The sequence below is a fragment of the Cygnus olor genome, chromosome 5 (genome assembly GCF_009769625.2).
Source record: "Cygnus olor isolate bCygOlo1 chromosome 5, bCygOlo1.pri.v2, whole genome shotgun sequence".
Taxonomy (NCBI): Eukaryota; Metazoa; Chordata; class Aves; order Anseriformes; family Anatidae; genus Cygnus; species Cygnus olor.
Window position 1 is genome coordinate 7,392,903 of NC_049173.1, and position 17,351 is coordinate 7,410,253.

At 39.5% G+C, this 17,351-nt stretch overlaps 1 protein-coding gene across 7 annotated transcripts in view; it reads right to left on the bottom strand.

Moving 5' to 3' along the window:
- The window catches only part of PPP2R5E (protein phosphatase 2 regulatory subunit B'epsilon), a 77,252-nt gene that overhangs the window by 19,631 nt on the left and 40,270 nt on the right, over positions 1-17,351 (bottom strand). For all 7 annotated transcript variants that reach the window (XM_040557624.1, XM_040557623.1, XM_040557622.1 and 4 more), the window contains one exon: positions 10,550-10,746. In XM_040557624.1, coding sequence (XP_040413558.1) covers positions 10,550-10,746 — 197 coding nt within the window. The remainder of the gene's footprint in view (positions 1-10,549; positions 10,747-17,351) is intronic.

Consider the following 17,351-nt stretch of genomic DNA (forward strand, 5'->3'; position numbering starts at 1 on the left):
GTATTTATCAGGTATTAACATTTTAAAATTGGAACAAATGCTGAAGTATGACACAAGCAAAACCGGCAAGGAAAAGTACGTACTACCAGAACGAAAAGTTAATCAAATACAAATTCCTGTAAAATTTAAATTAAGTCAATCCAAGTTTCACGCAGTTAGTGCCAGGGCCTTACCAGCACGACAGAACAACGAAGGTTTCAGCAACAATGACTGAAGTGCCAGCACTGACAGCTGAACCTAAACCTTGTAACAAAACCAGAATGATTTCTGGAGTGTGCATTAAGAAGAGACGCCAGTTTCAAGGCAACTCAAAAGCAGTATTTTGCATAAGAAATTTAACATACAGGAGTAAACGCAAGGCAAGGTAGAATACTGTCCTCGTATACAGTTTGTTCTCTTTAATTTTCTTTTTTTGCACAAGGAGCAAAGATGTGGAGCCCAAATCCAGATATTCTCCTGAGGAGAACAGACAGAACGGGTTATCTTCAGGTGATTCCCAGGGGAATCATAATTTCCAAAGATAATGCGTGCCATTACAGTCGCATTAATCACCCCGACGCAGCACGACAGCTCGTTTACACGCAGTGCCAATTTGCAGCACGCTCCTGTGAATCAGCAGCCGCTGGGTGGCTGATGTCTACAAGCCTCCGAGGGAGAACTGAAGGCAACAAGTCCTTGAGCTGCCCAGCTGTGTGTTACAGACTGACAGCCGTCACACGGAGATGGGGACGTGCCACCTCAGAGCTGGAAAGAGTAATTTTTCTCCACGAGGCAGAAGGCAGCTATTTAGCATTCATCCCCAGGCCCAAGCAGCGTGCCAAAATTCCTTCAGCTAGATATATGAATCACTTCCCTTCTGACCCCAACTGGTTATCAAGCCAAAGGACCTCCCTGCCAGGCTGCGCAAGCAGTCCTTGATGACTCTTCTCCCACGGCCAACACAAATGACTACCGATCAATACCGACTTCCATCTTCCCCTGATTAGGAGTGCCTCCAAGACCTGATGTTGTTTTTGCAAGGGAAACCTGAAGCCTAATAGTCTAGAAAGCTCTATCATGACAAATCTTCCCTACCGTGAGCTCCAAGTTGTCCACATGCCGTTCTCCAGGACTGTTCCTTTCAGGAGATCACATCAAAGCAGGCGCACAAAAGCCTAACACTCCTTCCCCACTATGCACAACCCAAACACCCAAGTGCCAGAAACCGATTTCACAGGTCAGTGAAATTAATCCATCAGCAACAAGTAAGATTTCCAGGAGCAAGTGGGAAAAGCCAACACGATAGATTTTTTAATTGGAGATGCCCAGAAACCTCCAAGCTCAATGCCAACGTCACTCAGGCACAACTCTAACAAAAACTTTTCCAGGCAATTACAAATAAGTGTCAATTCATTCAAATTAAATGAAAAGATAGAGAAGGCTGCTCTGGTACCACCGTGAAGGATGAACCATAAGTTCTGGACAGATCCAAGGGTTCGTACCTGGCAATCCACAACTACAAAGCTATGAATATGCAGTTAAAAGTAACAGGCTTCAAGAAAGTTCTGGTTTTATCACCATGTTTATATTTGAAACATATATATATTATTATTTATATTAACTTTTAGAAAATAAAGTTCTAAGAAGCTTAAGTCTGAAGTCAGTAATAAATGTTTGTTTTGAGAAGCCCTCTCTTTGCCCCTCACTGGAGTACAATCAAATCCGATTTGATTTTGTGCTATAACAAAAATCCTTCACAAATTCAGTTTCAACTCGGTGCTCACATTCCATGCTGTTTGGAACAAAGATTTTTATCAGCAATAGTTTTCTTGAATGAATCCTGAAATAAAAACAGTGTGCGTGCAGGGAAGTTTAAAGTATTAGCTATATAAAACAGGATAAATGAATTAGTGCACAGGGAACACCTGTTCTTCTGTTACCAGTATGTGGAACTGTCCAAATAAACCCCCTGTGTATATGAGATTGAAACTGGATATCTGTGCACACACAGTGCTTAACATCGCCTGCACACTCCAACAAAATGTAATCAGACCATATGTGAAACTCTTGGAACTGAGACACAACATCTCATGGAACAGGCACTGGCACTTTTCCTTCTGAAACACATCTGCATACATGGGTTTGCATTTTTGTTTTGTTTTTAGTATTGCTCATGGATTTACATGTTTTAGAGCCTGAAGTGACTACTGCAGTCACTCAGCTGTAATCTTTCTTTATATCCCGTTACACCGTTCCCAGAAGTTTGACAGCACATCTTTCAAAAAGAAAAACCCAATTTTATTTTGATATATCATGATTCCACCAGCTCTCATAACCTGAAGTTTTACTACTAATTTGACTAGGGCACTGCTTCTGGTTTCAAGGTTGAACTAGCCAGAGTCCCACTGGTTCCTGTTAAACCATCAGATCTTTTCAACATACACATATATATATATACACGCATACACATTTGCATACGCGGCATGCATCTACATGTGCATGTATTTTTATTTTATGCATACATTATATATATGAATGACACCTCTCAATCTCTTTGTTGCTAAATAGTCAGATAGAGCTCCTGAACCCAGGCAGGTGTTGGTTTGTTTTGAATCCTGTGGTTGTTTTTGCTACCCTCCTTTAAGCTCCCACCTGTATTTTCATAACCCCTCCAAGTAACACACACCAGATGTGTTGGGGTACATATAAAAAGCCAGACCATCTCCCTGTTATTTCCCTTTTTTGAACCATACACTGCATCAAAAATTCATACTAAGATAGTCAAGATAGTCACCCAAAACAGTCAAGTCTTTTTCTGCCCCACTGCTTGCCAGAATACAGTCAGAGTTTAATATTATATGTTATTATATGCCTTCTTTTTGCCCAGCAGCATTACTTTTGGCCAGGTTACATAAACTATGGACCATGAACACAGTCAACCATCCGGACCACTAGGCAGGTGGTCCTTTTCATGTTTTTTTTCTAAAAATTCTATCAAAAACCTGCAAGATTTTAGCTCTAGATCAGGGCTCCTAAGCTTGTTAACTTCTCATCACCCACTTCAGCAGTAGTAGCAGCTTCCGCCCATACAGATGTGCGGATGGTAGAACTGAGATCCTTAGGATACGGCTGTGTTAGCAAACAGGGAAGTGCAACTGGAGCAGGTCTGTACAACAAAACAGCTGGTGCTCAGGTCCTAAAAAACCCACATTACTTGTATTTGGAGGGAGGACTTATTTTCTAGTGATCTCTTGCCTTGAAGTCCATTAGCTAGTTGGAGAGCTTTAGGCAGGCTCCTGAAGCACACGCTTTGTCTGGAATGAATCCAATTCACAAACCCCCAAATTTCTCTATGACAAGCAGCAAAGTACAGTGAGAACAAATAGGAGATGCACTTTGAAAGCACACTGATGATCTGAGTTAGAAGTGCTAACACTGACATATCCCCAGGCTCAAAGGTACACCTTCTGCCTGCTGGAAACCAGAGCTCTGAAATTCCACTCTAGGTCACCTGCTAGTAACAACTCCATGCACCACTATCGCCTCGTAAATATATTTTGAGACAATCCAGGGAAAAATTTATTTAATGCACGCCCACCTAATTCTACACTAGCATAATATCATAGCAATAACTCAATTATCTTGGACAAATCAAAGCACACAGTACCAGCAGTACCCTCGTCTCTACAGCAGGCAACAGAGCAAGAAGTCTGCCAATGCACGAACTTGAACTCTAGACAGTATTACAAAACTCATACTGTCTCAGACTCCAACCTCAGGAACAAAATAGAACTTCAAAACCCAAGAAAACAATCCCCCAGGAGATTCACGTTGAGCCTGCTGGCAGGCGCAATGCTAGGAAGGCATTCAAGAAGATGGCACAGCCGAAATAGAGGGTGGGATTGTACACCGCTCTTCAACAAGAACGAAACGAAACCAATAAACAAAAAATGCAGTTGACATCCAAGTATTCCTTGGAATAAAAATATTGTTCCAGTTCGTTTCTTTGCTTGAGACCTAGCCACTGTACTATTACACAGATAAAGTCTGACGAATGAGAAGCCTATGTAACCAACAAGAGGAATAATGGATACGGGTAAACGTAATTACAGACTGTCGAGAAAAATTATTAGGGACAACTGCTGCAAGAGGAGCTGCCTCCGACTGATTTTTTTTTTTTTTGAAAGGAACAGAGAATGCTGGAGCCTCTTCCTTCAGTAAGTATTGTTTTTTATACAAACTAGGTGTATAAAGAATGTGAATATTAAAAAGTATCTAACAGAGGAATTTAGAAATAATGCATAAAAGAAAACAGATTCTTTTCTTGCTTCTACAGAATTGATAAACCTCACATTAAAGAGGAGATATGTTGAAGTATGAAATAATTTTTATATATTTTTGTGAACTTCAATGGCATGTTTGTTTCATTGCAGCTGCATCCATGTGACAATTTTCACTCCAAGTCCATTGGGGGGTGTCACAGGACACTGCATCTTCGTTTCAGCATTTAGGATGGATTCAAAACAATCTTTTATACTTCTGATTCAAGCTGAATTGAAGATCAACTCCTATTATTTTACTCACTTCCAGAAGATATATCAAATTTGTATTAGGCAAGAGGCATTATTTGTCAATTCTTAGAAGAGTAACTGGTTTCATTTATTTCCCTAAAAATGCCATTTAGTGTTATATTTTTAAATCAAATATTTGAACCAACAGAAGCAAATACAAAGGCATTTTACTGAATTGAAAAGGTAAGACTGAATATAGGTGGACTTGCATACAGATTTCTATCCAAGAACAAAAAAAACCAACAAAGTATGATGAATATTTAGCAAGTAGGGTGTAACACTGTAGTGGGTTTACATGGCAAGGTTTTGGTAGCAGGGCGCTGCAGGGGTGGTCTCTGTAAGAAGAATCCAGAAGCTGCCCCATGTTAGATAAGGGCCAGTTTCACCTGGCTCCAGAAGGGAGTTGATGCCCAGAGCTGAGCCAGTAAGCGATGCTGTTTGCACCTCTGTGAGAGCAGATTTCAGAAAGGGAAAAAAACTGCTGTACCACAGCAGCTGGGAGAGCAAGGAGTGAGAACCAGCCCTGCAGCCCCCAAGGTCAGTGCAGAAGGAGGGCAAGGGGTGCAGCAGAAGTTCCCTGGTGGCCTGTGGAGAGGCCCCTGGTGGAGCAGGCTGTCCCCCTGCAGCCCATGGGTCCCACATGGAGCAGATCTCCACGCTGCAGCCCCCCCGTGGAGGAGCCCCCGCTGCAGCAGGTGGATGTGGCCTGGAGGAGGCTGCGGCCCATGGAGAGCCCCCACAGGAGCAGGCCCCGGGCCGGAGCTGCAGCCCGTGGAGAGGAGCCCACGCAGGAGCAGGGGTCTGGGGGGAGCTGCTGGACCCGTGCTGGAGCAGTTTGCTCCTGGGGGATGGACCCCGTGGTACGGAGCCATGTGGGAGCAGTTCTTGAAGAGCTGCTGCCTGTGGGCAGTCCCCGCAGGATCAGTTCGGGCAGGACGGCATCCCGTGGGAGGGACCCCACGGGGAGCAGGGGCAGGGAGGGACCGTGAAGGAGCGGTGGAGACAAAGCGTCAGGGATTTGCTGCAGCCCCCATTGGCTGTTCCTCTGCACCGCTTGGGGGGAGGAGGTAGAAGGTGGATGGGAGGAAGGTGTCCTTTTAGTTTGTTTTCAGTTTCTCACTGCTCTAGCTTGTTAGTAATAGGCAATAAATTTCTTCAATCTCCCTACCCTGAACCTGTTTTGGCTGTGACAATAATTGTTGAGCGATCTCCCTGTCCTTATCTCGACCCTTGAGTCTTCTCCATCATATTTTCTCCCCCTTTCACTTTGAGAAGGGAGAGAGAGAATGGCTGTGGTGGAGCTCAGCTGCCCAGCTGAGTAAAAACACTTAGACATAAGCAAAATTACAGAATATAAAGCAATTCATAATGCCATTCAGACAACAAATGGCCAAGAAAAAGAAAGTACTTTAACATGCCATCAAATTCATGGCTTAGTAAGATATTCTTCACATTTAATAGATCAGTCACAAAACACTCCAGAACAGAATCTGGTCTTACATCTGTTGAGAGGATCCTGCAGGAAAAGGGATGGAATCCCTCTGGATTTATGTCCATGGGAAAGAATTAGAATCTAAGCTTTCAAAGGCAATTTGTGGTATTTATTTGGATATTCACTTAACCAAGTTTCTTTCTCTGTGTTGCAAGCCACAAGACATCTAATATGATATTTGATTTTGGTTATAGAGATTGCAGTTTATTTTACTTGATTATTCATTACAGAGAAGGGAGAGGACAATAGGAAACTAGAGATATTTCTGCACGTAAAAGAAAGGAGACCAAAGTAATACTCTGTTCTAAAAGGTACCTCTCAAAAACGTTTTAGTAGCCAACTCTCACGGGCTGGCAAGGATCCATGGATGTTGCATAAACACCACAGTAAATGTTGGGTTGAGTTCCCAATTTCTGAAGAGGCAAGAAGGAGAGCTTATGTGTTGCTCACCAACAAGAAGATTCATCCAGATTTCTCAGTTTAACAGCTTGCTAATTTCCATGGTCTTTTGATTTTTGAAATGAAACAAATCAGTTTCCTCAATGTATGTCTTAATCTCCAGAAAACACAAAAAGCTGTACTACATACACCCTGCAGGATACTGTAGATAATAACAAACATTTATTCCCATCAACTACCATGGCTTAATCTACCAGCAAAATCAGCATCATTAGTTTAAGCCTCTGCATTTTGCTCAGACAGGATCAAATTTTAGCCGAAGTGTCCAATTACTGGCTCATGAAGTCACATTACTGGCATTTCCTTCTTAGCAGAGTGTGTTTTAATTGGCAAGGGCCTTTTTTCTTAAGACTAGCCTAATTCTAGAGAATGTCATGTGCCCTTCCGAACAACGCATCCAAACTGCAGGGGAGGTGCGCTGAGCAGCACCCTTCTGAATAAATCTGTCCAGCTTACGTCATTAACACCAATGCCAGCAGCTCTTCCCATCAAGCCATATTGATGACAGTGACGAAGCTGCTGCAAACTTGCTTTGGTGACCATTAGCATATATGTATTTTTTTAAACCCAATACAGCACTTCTATATATACCAAGCTGAAGTAAGTGGTTTATAGAAGCAGACACAAACACACAGATTAATAAAACAGCCAGGTGATTTCACACCAAGCTGTAAACAATATCATATCATACACGGAACAGAAAATGTGATATTATGATAAGGAATCAAGGTTTTAACAGCATGAATGACCAACAGTAAAAATGCCCAGGTGCTGTCATGATAGCTACTTCAAATGACTGTTTTTCAAATCCTTATGTCATGACAGCACCACATTATAAAAGTAATTAAAAAATCTCAGGGTTTCTGATGAATTTGATAGGCAACCTTCCTCTATCCTAGTATCTGTAAAATTGAAATTTTGGGTCATAGAACACTAATATACATGAACTTAGTAAAACTTTAAGAAAAGGCTCTTTCAGAGATATCAATTATTTTGACATTTTAAATAACTAAGGCAAGAAAGTACTTCTGCTATTAGTTCTTCTTTATAAATGTGAGTAATTTTTAAAGTATCAGCTTCAGACTGCTGCACCTTTTCTTCTGCTCTTAAATGATGCCACAACTTGTGGAACAGCTGCTTGCTTTTCCCCTGTGTTTAGAATTCTTCTTTTCTATTCCAAATTTCAGTAGCCCAATTAATTCTTGCATTCATATGTCAGAAGCTAGGATCTGAGTACCAAAAAAAATCAGGAAGACATTCCAAAGCAAAAAAAAAGAACATTTGTGCTCTGTTATGGTACGTTTTAAGACACTGGTCGTTCAACCACAACACTCCCATGACAACTGTGGCAGGCAGGCAGTGCAGACACTGATCTGGTAAGGACGCAGATGCTGCTGTTTTCTTGGCTATTGTGACAGGTCAGAGCCTGTCAGTTTGACAAGTCATTTGTGAACCCAGCTGGAGACCTAGATGAAAATTCTCAAAAGCAGACAATAGCGGCAGTTGCACAGGTGACCTCAAGATGTCAACTGTGTACAATTAAGTCTGTCTTGGCATTACAGTATAAGCACCTTCTGCTTGAAACAAGAACATGCATTTATTGCATAGAAAAGTTAGACCAAACATCACACCACAGCACTTGCTGTCTCCAAATCAGACTAATGTTCTCTGCTCACCAGGTAACATATGCTAAAAACTTACTTTCAATAATATTAGGAGTCCTACCTTCCCCTCTGTGACCTGTATAACTGTACTCAGTTTGGTACTTTAGTATTGGAGAAGCCTTTCTTTTTATAGGCAAAAGGAAGGAAAAAAAATAGTACTTGTACCACATGGCCTACCTGTAAAATACAAAATACCTGCAGTCCAACTTGCCAGGGGCTGGACTTGATGATCTTTGTGGGTCCCCCCTTCCATCTCATGATGGTCTACGATTCTAACTTTCTCCAGAAACGCTTTCAGAAAAAATATGTCCACTTCCCTAGTTAGGCATCTTCTATATTTGAAAAGAAAAAAAAAAAATCTAGGCTTGGCCACTGACTAGCCAGCTGCAGGACTTGAGAGTATCTTCAGTCTTCCCATTCTTAAGTACCATGGCACTGAGGGTAAAACATGGCTTGAGTTCAGCACTAGAGCCCAAATATAGGAAGAGCAGGATGCAGCAAAAGGAACATAGGAATACAGGAGAAGATAGAACAGTTTTCCACCAAAAATGATGGACTGAAATTCCTGAGTCTCCACTAGCAATTATCTGTGAAATCCACTGGAAAAAAAATCATGTCTTCACTTCCAGTGACTGCTCTATATCACAGTTAGAGACGACACTTAAGTAAATTATTTAAAACTGTGCTTTTCAAACTATTTAGGCAATGCCTCATTTCCTTAAGATAAAAACAGTTTTGTGAATCAACCTAAGTGACTGTAGAGACCGTAGAACACACAAGCAAATGGGTCTCATTATGGGTTCATGTTCAGACTGCTTCACAGGTTATGACTTATTATTCAAATTGAACTTTATGAGCAGTTACAGCTCAAGTGTTTCTTATTTCTTGCTATGGTAAAAAAACAGCTATAAACAAAGTCAAAAAGAAAATATAATCTCAAAAACAGAAACACTGAAATAAATACAAAATTCTTACAGAAAGTGAGGTTCGAGGTGTCTTCTATGTACCAGTAAAATCATGTGCTTTTCTGAAGTTATTTGTGCATCAGTGCCCTGTCTATACAAAAACTATGATCTCATCGGTTCACCTGGAGGGGTACCAGGAGGAATAAAGTAACATTTGCAAGCCATTTAGATGCTACAATGCAGCACCAGCAGAAGACTTCAGCAATGGACTAGTAACTCTGTATTCAGACAGTATTTGAATGGTGCATTAGACCCCATGCTGAACAAATAACACAACTGACTGAAAAGCAGCTCCTTCAGAAGAGTGGTCCAGCACGGGAGGGAAAAAGGAAGAGCAGGAGAGATGGAGGAACAGTCTTTTCATGTAATTATAGACTTTGTGAAAATGCATACAGATTAAGAAGCCATATTAAGATTTTTCCACGCATACCTTAACTTTTTTCTGTCGTTGTTTTGTTTGCTTTTCAATTCACTATTAAGTGCTGGATGATTCTGTCACAATTTTTAGCTACTTTTAAATATTACAGACAAGCAATACAGCATATAATTGCATGCCAGGAAAGAAGTAAGGAGCACATATTATGCAATATAAAATCTATTCATGCTTTCTCTTCTCACAGCACATACATAGCCAGTGGATTCCATGATCACCTGGTACCACCATTAGGAAACCAACATCACCAAGTTTACATTGAACTAATTGTCCTTTCATTTAGATAGCAGGTTATAAGAGTTCCGTATGGTAGTACAGAATAAACATTTCAAAACATAGATTGATTTTGCCAATTATAATGAATGCTCTTCATAATATAGCATCTGATTCTGTTACCGTTTTAGATTGAAAATACCATTATTTGACAATTTATGTATGTATAAGGTATGGCTTTATTGTTGAGTAATCTTGCTAACATCATCTACTATGACCACGTAATACACCCATAAAATTTTCACACCATTCCTATTACAACATTTCTACCATTTATTATTTAAAATTAATTACCCGTGCATACTTTAAGCTATCTCAGAGCTTCAGTACAAACTCAAACGCTTGGATAAAGTTCAAAGAAAGAAAAGAAAATTCTAAAATTATTCCATTATTTATACTGGGGAGGGAAGGGTATAGGGGAGAAAGACAGGCTCTGATATTATGTCTGCTGGGTCTTTCGATCAGGCAACAAGCCAGGTTTCCTTTCATACACTTCTTACGCTATAATAACCATCATCTACTTGACTTTAATTAAGTATATATATAAAAATTAATAATTTTGTCTTTGGAGAATTATCCCCAAGTGATGTCTAGCAGAAAATACAAACCAAAGGCCTCATTTAATCCACCTACTCCAGGGTTCAATTTCGCCCACAACATGTAACTGGAACTGCAAGTGGATTTAAAGAGACCATGAGAAAGAAGAAACTCACCATTCTAACTACTTCAGGGTAAGTCTGCTCTGTCAAACAGCCTCTGCTTATTGTAATGTAGTCCACCAGTTCATTAAGAGTGGAGCGCTTGTATTCTTTCATTTTAAGGTCTGAAAGCGTGTCCATGAAGTCAAAAATGACACAGCACTGTTGAAGTTTCTTTAGGAACAGTTCAGGCTGCTCTGAAGATGGAACGTCTATGAAACAAGAAAGGAAATCTTTGTGAGTCTGGCATCTTTTTATATGAAACAGGATTTCTTTTTGAAGATTAATTTCAAAAAAAAGCAGCATTCATGCAGTTTTCATAACACAGAGCTCAGATAAACAAACGCACCCACCCCTTGCAGGAACTATGTTATTATTTTGCATTTGCGATCTTGAACAACATGTTGCAGTAGTAAGTTAATCAACCGCTATTAAGAAAATCAGGTTCACAAAAAAAGTCCAGGCTTGAGTGGAAAATACAAATGCAACAGCATTCAGGACTTAATACAATACACCGCTACTTTCACAGGAGGCTAACATTCACCATTGTTAACTTCCACGCCAAAGAAAGATGAAAGAACTGTCAGATCAAATTCGATTAATAGCTACTTCCAAAAATACTGCGTCACTTAGAACTGCATATGAATATACATGAATATAGAACTCTATATGAACATACAGTAAGACTAATTCTGCAGACAGTTTTTCAGACTCAATCATTACCCCCACGTCGACAGTTTCCATAGCAAAATCAACTGCGATTTCACTGCAACAGTGAGGTTTTTTTGCTGTATGACAAACACACAGTATGCATTAATTGGAAAAATATCACACAGAATATTAATATTTAATTGCCCAATAAAGTAAGCAGATTGTACTACTTACAACTTTTTCTGTTTTCTTAATTCTCATCAGGTAAGAGACATAAAATACAGGGATAATCAACAAGGGATAATAAAGGGAACATCAGCTTCTCTCTCAGTGGTTTGTTAGTTTACCAAGTTTATCACAAGTGCACAGAAAGCTCAGTTTATTCAATGTTCATGTACATAAGCAGCTAACAAATGCAGAAGAGCTGCAGAAATTAAATATGCATTTTTATCCTGAAATATGCTGTCAAACAAGAGGGTGCTTCACTTCCTTTTATCTACCTCTTTTTTATTTATTTTTAAGGCACAAATGATTTGCCAGCAAGTGACCTTCTAAGCAATAACACAACAGGCAAATGAAAAATATTGTTGATTTCAAGTAGAAAAAAATTAAATAGTAAAGAACTGATGTTTATTTCTTAAAACCTGGACACGCTAGTATAAGAACCAACCTAGGATGGAACTTCTTATCCTTAAGACACAGAGCACATCATGTCAAGGAATACTTGCTAAACACTGGAAGTTGCTAGTAGCTTTACAGTTGTTTTAAACCACGAATCTGTCTAATTTAAAACCACGCACATAACAGTTACTAGTTTCAAATCATAAGATCTATGAAATATTAAAAGGTCATAATATATGTACTTCACATCAACTCCTGGCATTGCTTAATCACTGAAAAGAATAAATACAGATTTCAATACAAATAAATATGCTAGATGCTTTTTGAACTGACAAGGTAAAGTACAATAATTTATTTAACCTTCCATAGACAGCAACGCAGTTGTGACAGGATTCAGTAGTTCTCAAACTGTGTCCCACAAAGAACAACCAAGATCTTGGCAAATTTTAACTAACAAAACCAAGTAGCATGCACCTGTCAACTATTCATTAGGCTTGGGTAAGCTCAGAAACAATTCTGTCTAAAGAAAATTAAGGAGGAGAAAAATGGTATAGTTATGACACCATATTTCAGATCCTCCTCTTAATTGTTCGCCCCACATTCCCAAAGGTTTTGTTCATCTGCGGAACAGAAGCAACGTGGCCCTGCAGAACTCCATCAAGAAGAGCTACGCAGGAAAAGAATCCGCCCAGATACTCTGGAAATCTGAAGGGAACAAAATCAGGGCACCCTCAAGTCATTCCAATGGCAAGGAATCTCTCACAGCAGCCAGTCCTGAAACCTAAGGTAAGTCAAGGAAAGTCATTAGCCCTTACCCATTACAAAATATATCACTTCTGTTAGAGTCCTTTCTAAGGTAGAAGCCAGTTTGAAGTCTAAGAGATGACAGGCCTGAGGAACATACGTATTTGTGAACTAATGTGTTATTGCTTTCTTCATTCCTTGCCCTCAAATGATACAGAAAAAGGAAAATGACTTCAGAATTCACTGCTATTAGCAATCAATCAACAATTCATCAATTAAATATTTCTCCCAAAAGACAGACTGTAAATACAACCTGAAAAAAAGAGATAAAATGTTCAATTGGTTACTTCTCAAGAGCGTTATGTTCAATTCTAACCTGCACTCTTCCTTATGCTAGTCCAGCACATAGCTTTACAACATGTAAATGGCATCAATAAAATCTATGATGTTACATAAACATAATGGGTTTTTGTTTGCATTGTTCTACATAGCTTGCATGCATTTACTTTGGCCAACAAGGACACTACTCTAGTCAGAGACAAACACAGGCTGAAATCAAATGAGAATCCATTAAGATTTTCAGTTCAACCCCAGTTATAACCAGACTCAAGACTGCATTCATTTTATTGTAGTGTCAGTGTTAAATAAGAAAATTTTTAAAATATTAAAGCATTAAAATAACTAATAAAAGCTTACTTTCCTTTTTCAACTAAGTATCTGGGGGTGTGAGAAAGAAACAAAAAAATATAATTAAGTTCTTCTCAAGAAAAGCTACCATAGAATAATACTACGTGAATTTCATGCCAGACCTACAGTGTCAGCAAGCCACACAAACTATATGGGCAAACTCTTCAGAGCAAAACAAAGACCAAGAAAAACCCCAAACCCGTTTTGATCAAAACTGCTTTTCTTTACGAAGCAATTTGCCATTCATACTGCAAAATAAAACTGCAAGAAGTTTCATGTAATAGTATTTATCATTGTTCTTGGGGATTCAGGATGCTTTGGGAATAGGTAACACCTAACGTCTAGATTTTTCTACCTGGGAATAGGAAAAGTCTCTGAGAGTAGACTTGTTGGGGGCCACATACGGGGGCAGCGTAAATAAATGAAGTCAGTATTCCATGTTCCCAACCTTCCCTCCACAACCATGTCGTTAGTTGGTGTTTGGAGTTTTATTTGTTTGAGGGTGCGTTTTGTGATTTTTGGAGGTTCGTTTGTGTGTTTGTTTGGTGTTTTCCTTCATCTTCTGGTGCCTCTTTCGCAGATGTACAAACCTAACTGAAAGTTTACTAAGAAGGGACATCCAAGACTACTACGTGGGGTACGGGGGGGTTACATAGCTCCACAGTGGAGCTTAACTCTTCAGTGCAACAGCCTGAAATGCAACAGGCAGCTCATTGCAGATGTTCACAACTCGCTGATGTAAGAGAGCAAATCGTTTTGTTCTCAGCAGACAGTTACTCAGAGATTTCAATGAATTCTGCAACATTTTACTGTTGTACTAACAAGCAACAAAACATATAAAACCTGAAATTTAGTAACCTTCTGTATTACTGTTGTAACCACTTCTGCTGAAAGAACAGAAAGTTGCGCAAGTGCAGTAATAAATCTGTATAAAAATCTCGAATATTTTTATAATACATAAAATCAGAATGACCACTAAGTGTCATGTGTGATTTACGCCCAATGCTCAGGAGAGCATACATTTACTAAAAACTAAATTTGAAGACTGATAAGCTTCTGTCTGGATGACGGTGAGAACCCACCTCATTTTCAGAAAAAGGTCTCTCCCACCAGTTAATTTTCATGCTGAAAAGCTTGTCAGTTTTCTCCTTAGCCATTTAAACACAGAACAGAGCTTTTGAAATACACTGAGTACTCACAGATTCAGAGGAAATTGGCTCAGTGACAGCAACTACTCCTAAATCTGAACAGTAACAATAAAGATAAAAATCTTCAAAAAAAATTAAAAAATCAAGTATTTTATAAAGTGATCAGAAAAATTGACCTAGAAGTACCACCAATTTTGCAGGCATGGACCAATAATTGTTACTACAACAACTGAAATACTAATTCTAAAATGGCCAAAGCAATTTAGTTTCTCTTGATAGCCTTTTTCCAAAACAATCCTAATCCAACCAGCCCATCCCTTCTCATCAATCATCTCTGCAGTCTCTGCCTTCCAGTTCCTTTACCAAATGAAGAAATAGAAAAATGAGAGCATACTTTCATTGCAACTTTCTAACATAAAGAAAAGATAAATGTTTATACTACAAGCATGTTTTAATAAAACTAATTTACAGGTAAGAGATTTTTGGATTATAGAAAAGTAAAGTTATGCAAACTAGCAAAACTGCATCCAGGGAACAGAGAGCTACGGTTCTGAACATACTCCTTGCAGTGACAGTGAAATACGAAGAAGAGAGAGATGCTGAACAGCTCGATCATCTCCCCATGATCCACTTCAGGCTGTAGTTTGCAGGGAAGGGTATAATGCTGGGAAGCAAAAAAGTGAAGACAATGGGGTGCCGAATTAATAAGCAAGCACTGCAACTGCAAGGAAAAGTTAGACAAAAGACAGAAGAGGGCATACAGTTCAGATGAAAGAAGACACATGCTACAGATTGTATATAAAATATTAAGTAAAACCATGATATGCCCACACATGCTATCAGAACATTATTAAAAGTAAAATCAAAATGCTTTAAGAAAAACTACCACTTCCAGTGTATTACTGTTGGCAATATATGCCCCCTAGTCACTATGAAGTTCCTATTGCTTAAGAAGCAAAATTCCTAGTTTTTATTCAGCTAAAACCTGCAAAGTTGAATGTAAAAGTATTCTAGTCTTCTTTGAAGAGTTCACTTCACGAGAAGGCCTAGTGAACTTCAGCTCAAAGCTCTGGCTAGCTCAAGGTCCTGTCGTATGTACACCCAGTATATAATGAGCTACATTTCCATAAGCCACTTTTCACAGTAGAATTGGTCTTGAGATGCCAAGTAGTACAAATGTTTCCTCCAGCTTCTCACACATACTTCTTGAGAAAAGTAATCACTGTTCTGATTACATTCATTTAATTTTCATGACTGGCTGTCAATATTATGAATACTTCGTGAAGTCAGTAATCATTCATTTATAATAAGGACTTTTTTTTAAAGCCGTTTTCCCAATCTCTACTTAATAATTATAACAGGCAGGGCAGCAGCTAGGCATTGTGTTCAAAATGCACAAAGTCTAACCAGCACCAACATTATTCACACAGCAATAAACACAGTGGGACAAACTCAAGCTGACTTTCACGAGTGAACACGCACAAAAAGAAAAGCACAACACTAACGTACTGTTTCCAGCACATTCAAAATACACAGCAGAAATGTAACAGAGGGTATACTCCATCAACTTGTTTCTTAATCGGTGTCCCTTCAGATATTCAGTCGCGAAATTGGGAATTATTCACCTGACCACAAACATCCCCCTGATCAAACCAAACATGTTCTTACCAGGTGGGAACGTCCCAGGTGCTTTCTCAGGGATCTTGGGTACTGTGAATCCCTCTAGTGCTTGCTGATACTTGCTGATCATTTACAGGGGTTTTCAGCAAACATCATTTACTGGGACAAGTTGTCTGAAAACAGCACAGATCTAGGATTTGATTTGAGTGCCGTGTGTGTACGGAATAGCATTACAAGCAACAGGGGCTACTTCTTACAGATGTACTCTTTGCTACGTACACTGCCTGAATCTTTTGACATAGATACACTTTTAAATATATTAAACACAATTCAGCCTCTATTCATGCATGTAAAATACTACAAACTTCAACCCCTCAATAGAACATGCGATGAAGGAAACAGCCCCCCTTCATCGCAGGACCCAGAATTAAAAACAAACTGACAACAAGAATAATTTCAATAAAAAGGTATTTTTTAAAACTAGATTTTTGGAATTTATGGAACTTCCAAACTTCTTGCCTACTTCCACAGCTGGCGCAGTGCGTGCAACAATTCAAGCCTCTTCACATATGCCAGTACAGCTCAATCCAGAGTCATGGCAGTCCAGGTTTCAATGAAAAGATGCCTTTAGGCTATGCTTTGTCAGGGTATGACCAATACTTGTTCCTCCCACTCCTGATTATGCCAGTGGTGCCTGTGCTGTGGACACCCTTCAGCTTGGAAGTGGACCAGGACCACGAGCTCACCTGTCAAGCTACTGATGAGGCATAGCAAAATACTATTGCATCCACACATGTTGCAAGAGGACTGTATTAATGCAAATTAGCGCTAATGATGTGAGCAGAAAGCTTCCCAAGCGCACAAGGTTTTTAAGTTTGGGTACTCTTATTCATCACTAGCCTAACATGATGAAACCCTTATGAAACAAAGTGATACCAAACATCTCAGAGAGTAATAAGCCATTGAGGAAACACATAGTGGACAGAAATCAGAACTCTAGCACCTCATGGAACAAGAGGTTATCAGGGTATTTGCGTACATCAGCTGCTGTTCTAGATCCCACAAAAATACAGTGACTCATAAGACATTTGGCAGCATATAGCAACACTGACACCAGTACTAGTAATCCCTGCGTTTCTCCATAACCAAACAGCAACGGCTTCTTCCTTAACCAGACAACTTTTTTCAACCTCCCCTTGTTAGTTCTTCAAGGAATGGGAAGTTTGGGCAAGCAAAGTAATGCAAGACTGGCATAGTTTACCTAATCTACCTAAAACTAGATTTAAACCAAAACCAAAAACAATCCAGGCCAAAGGCCAGGATGGCAGAGAAGGTACAGAAAAGAA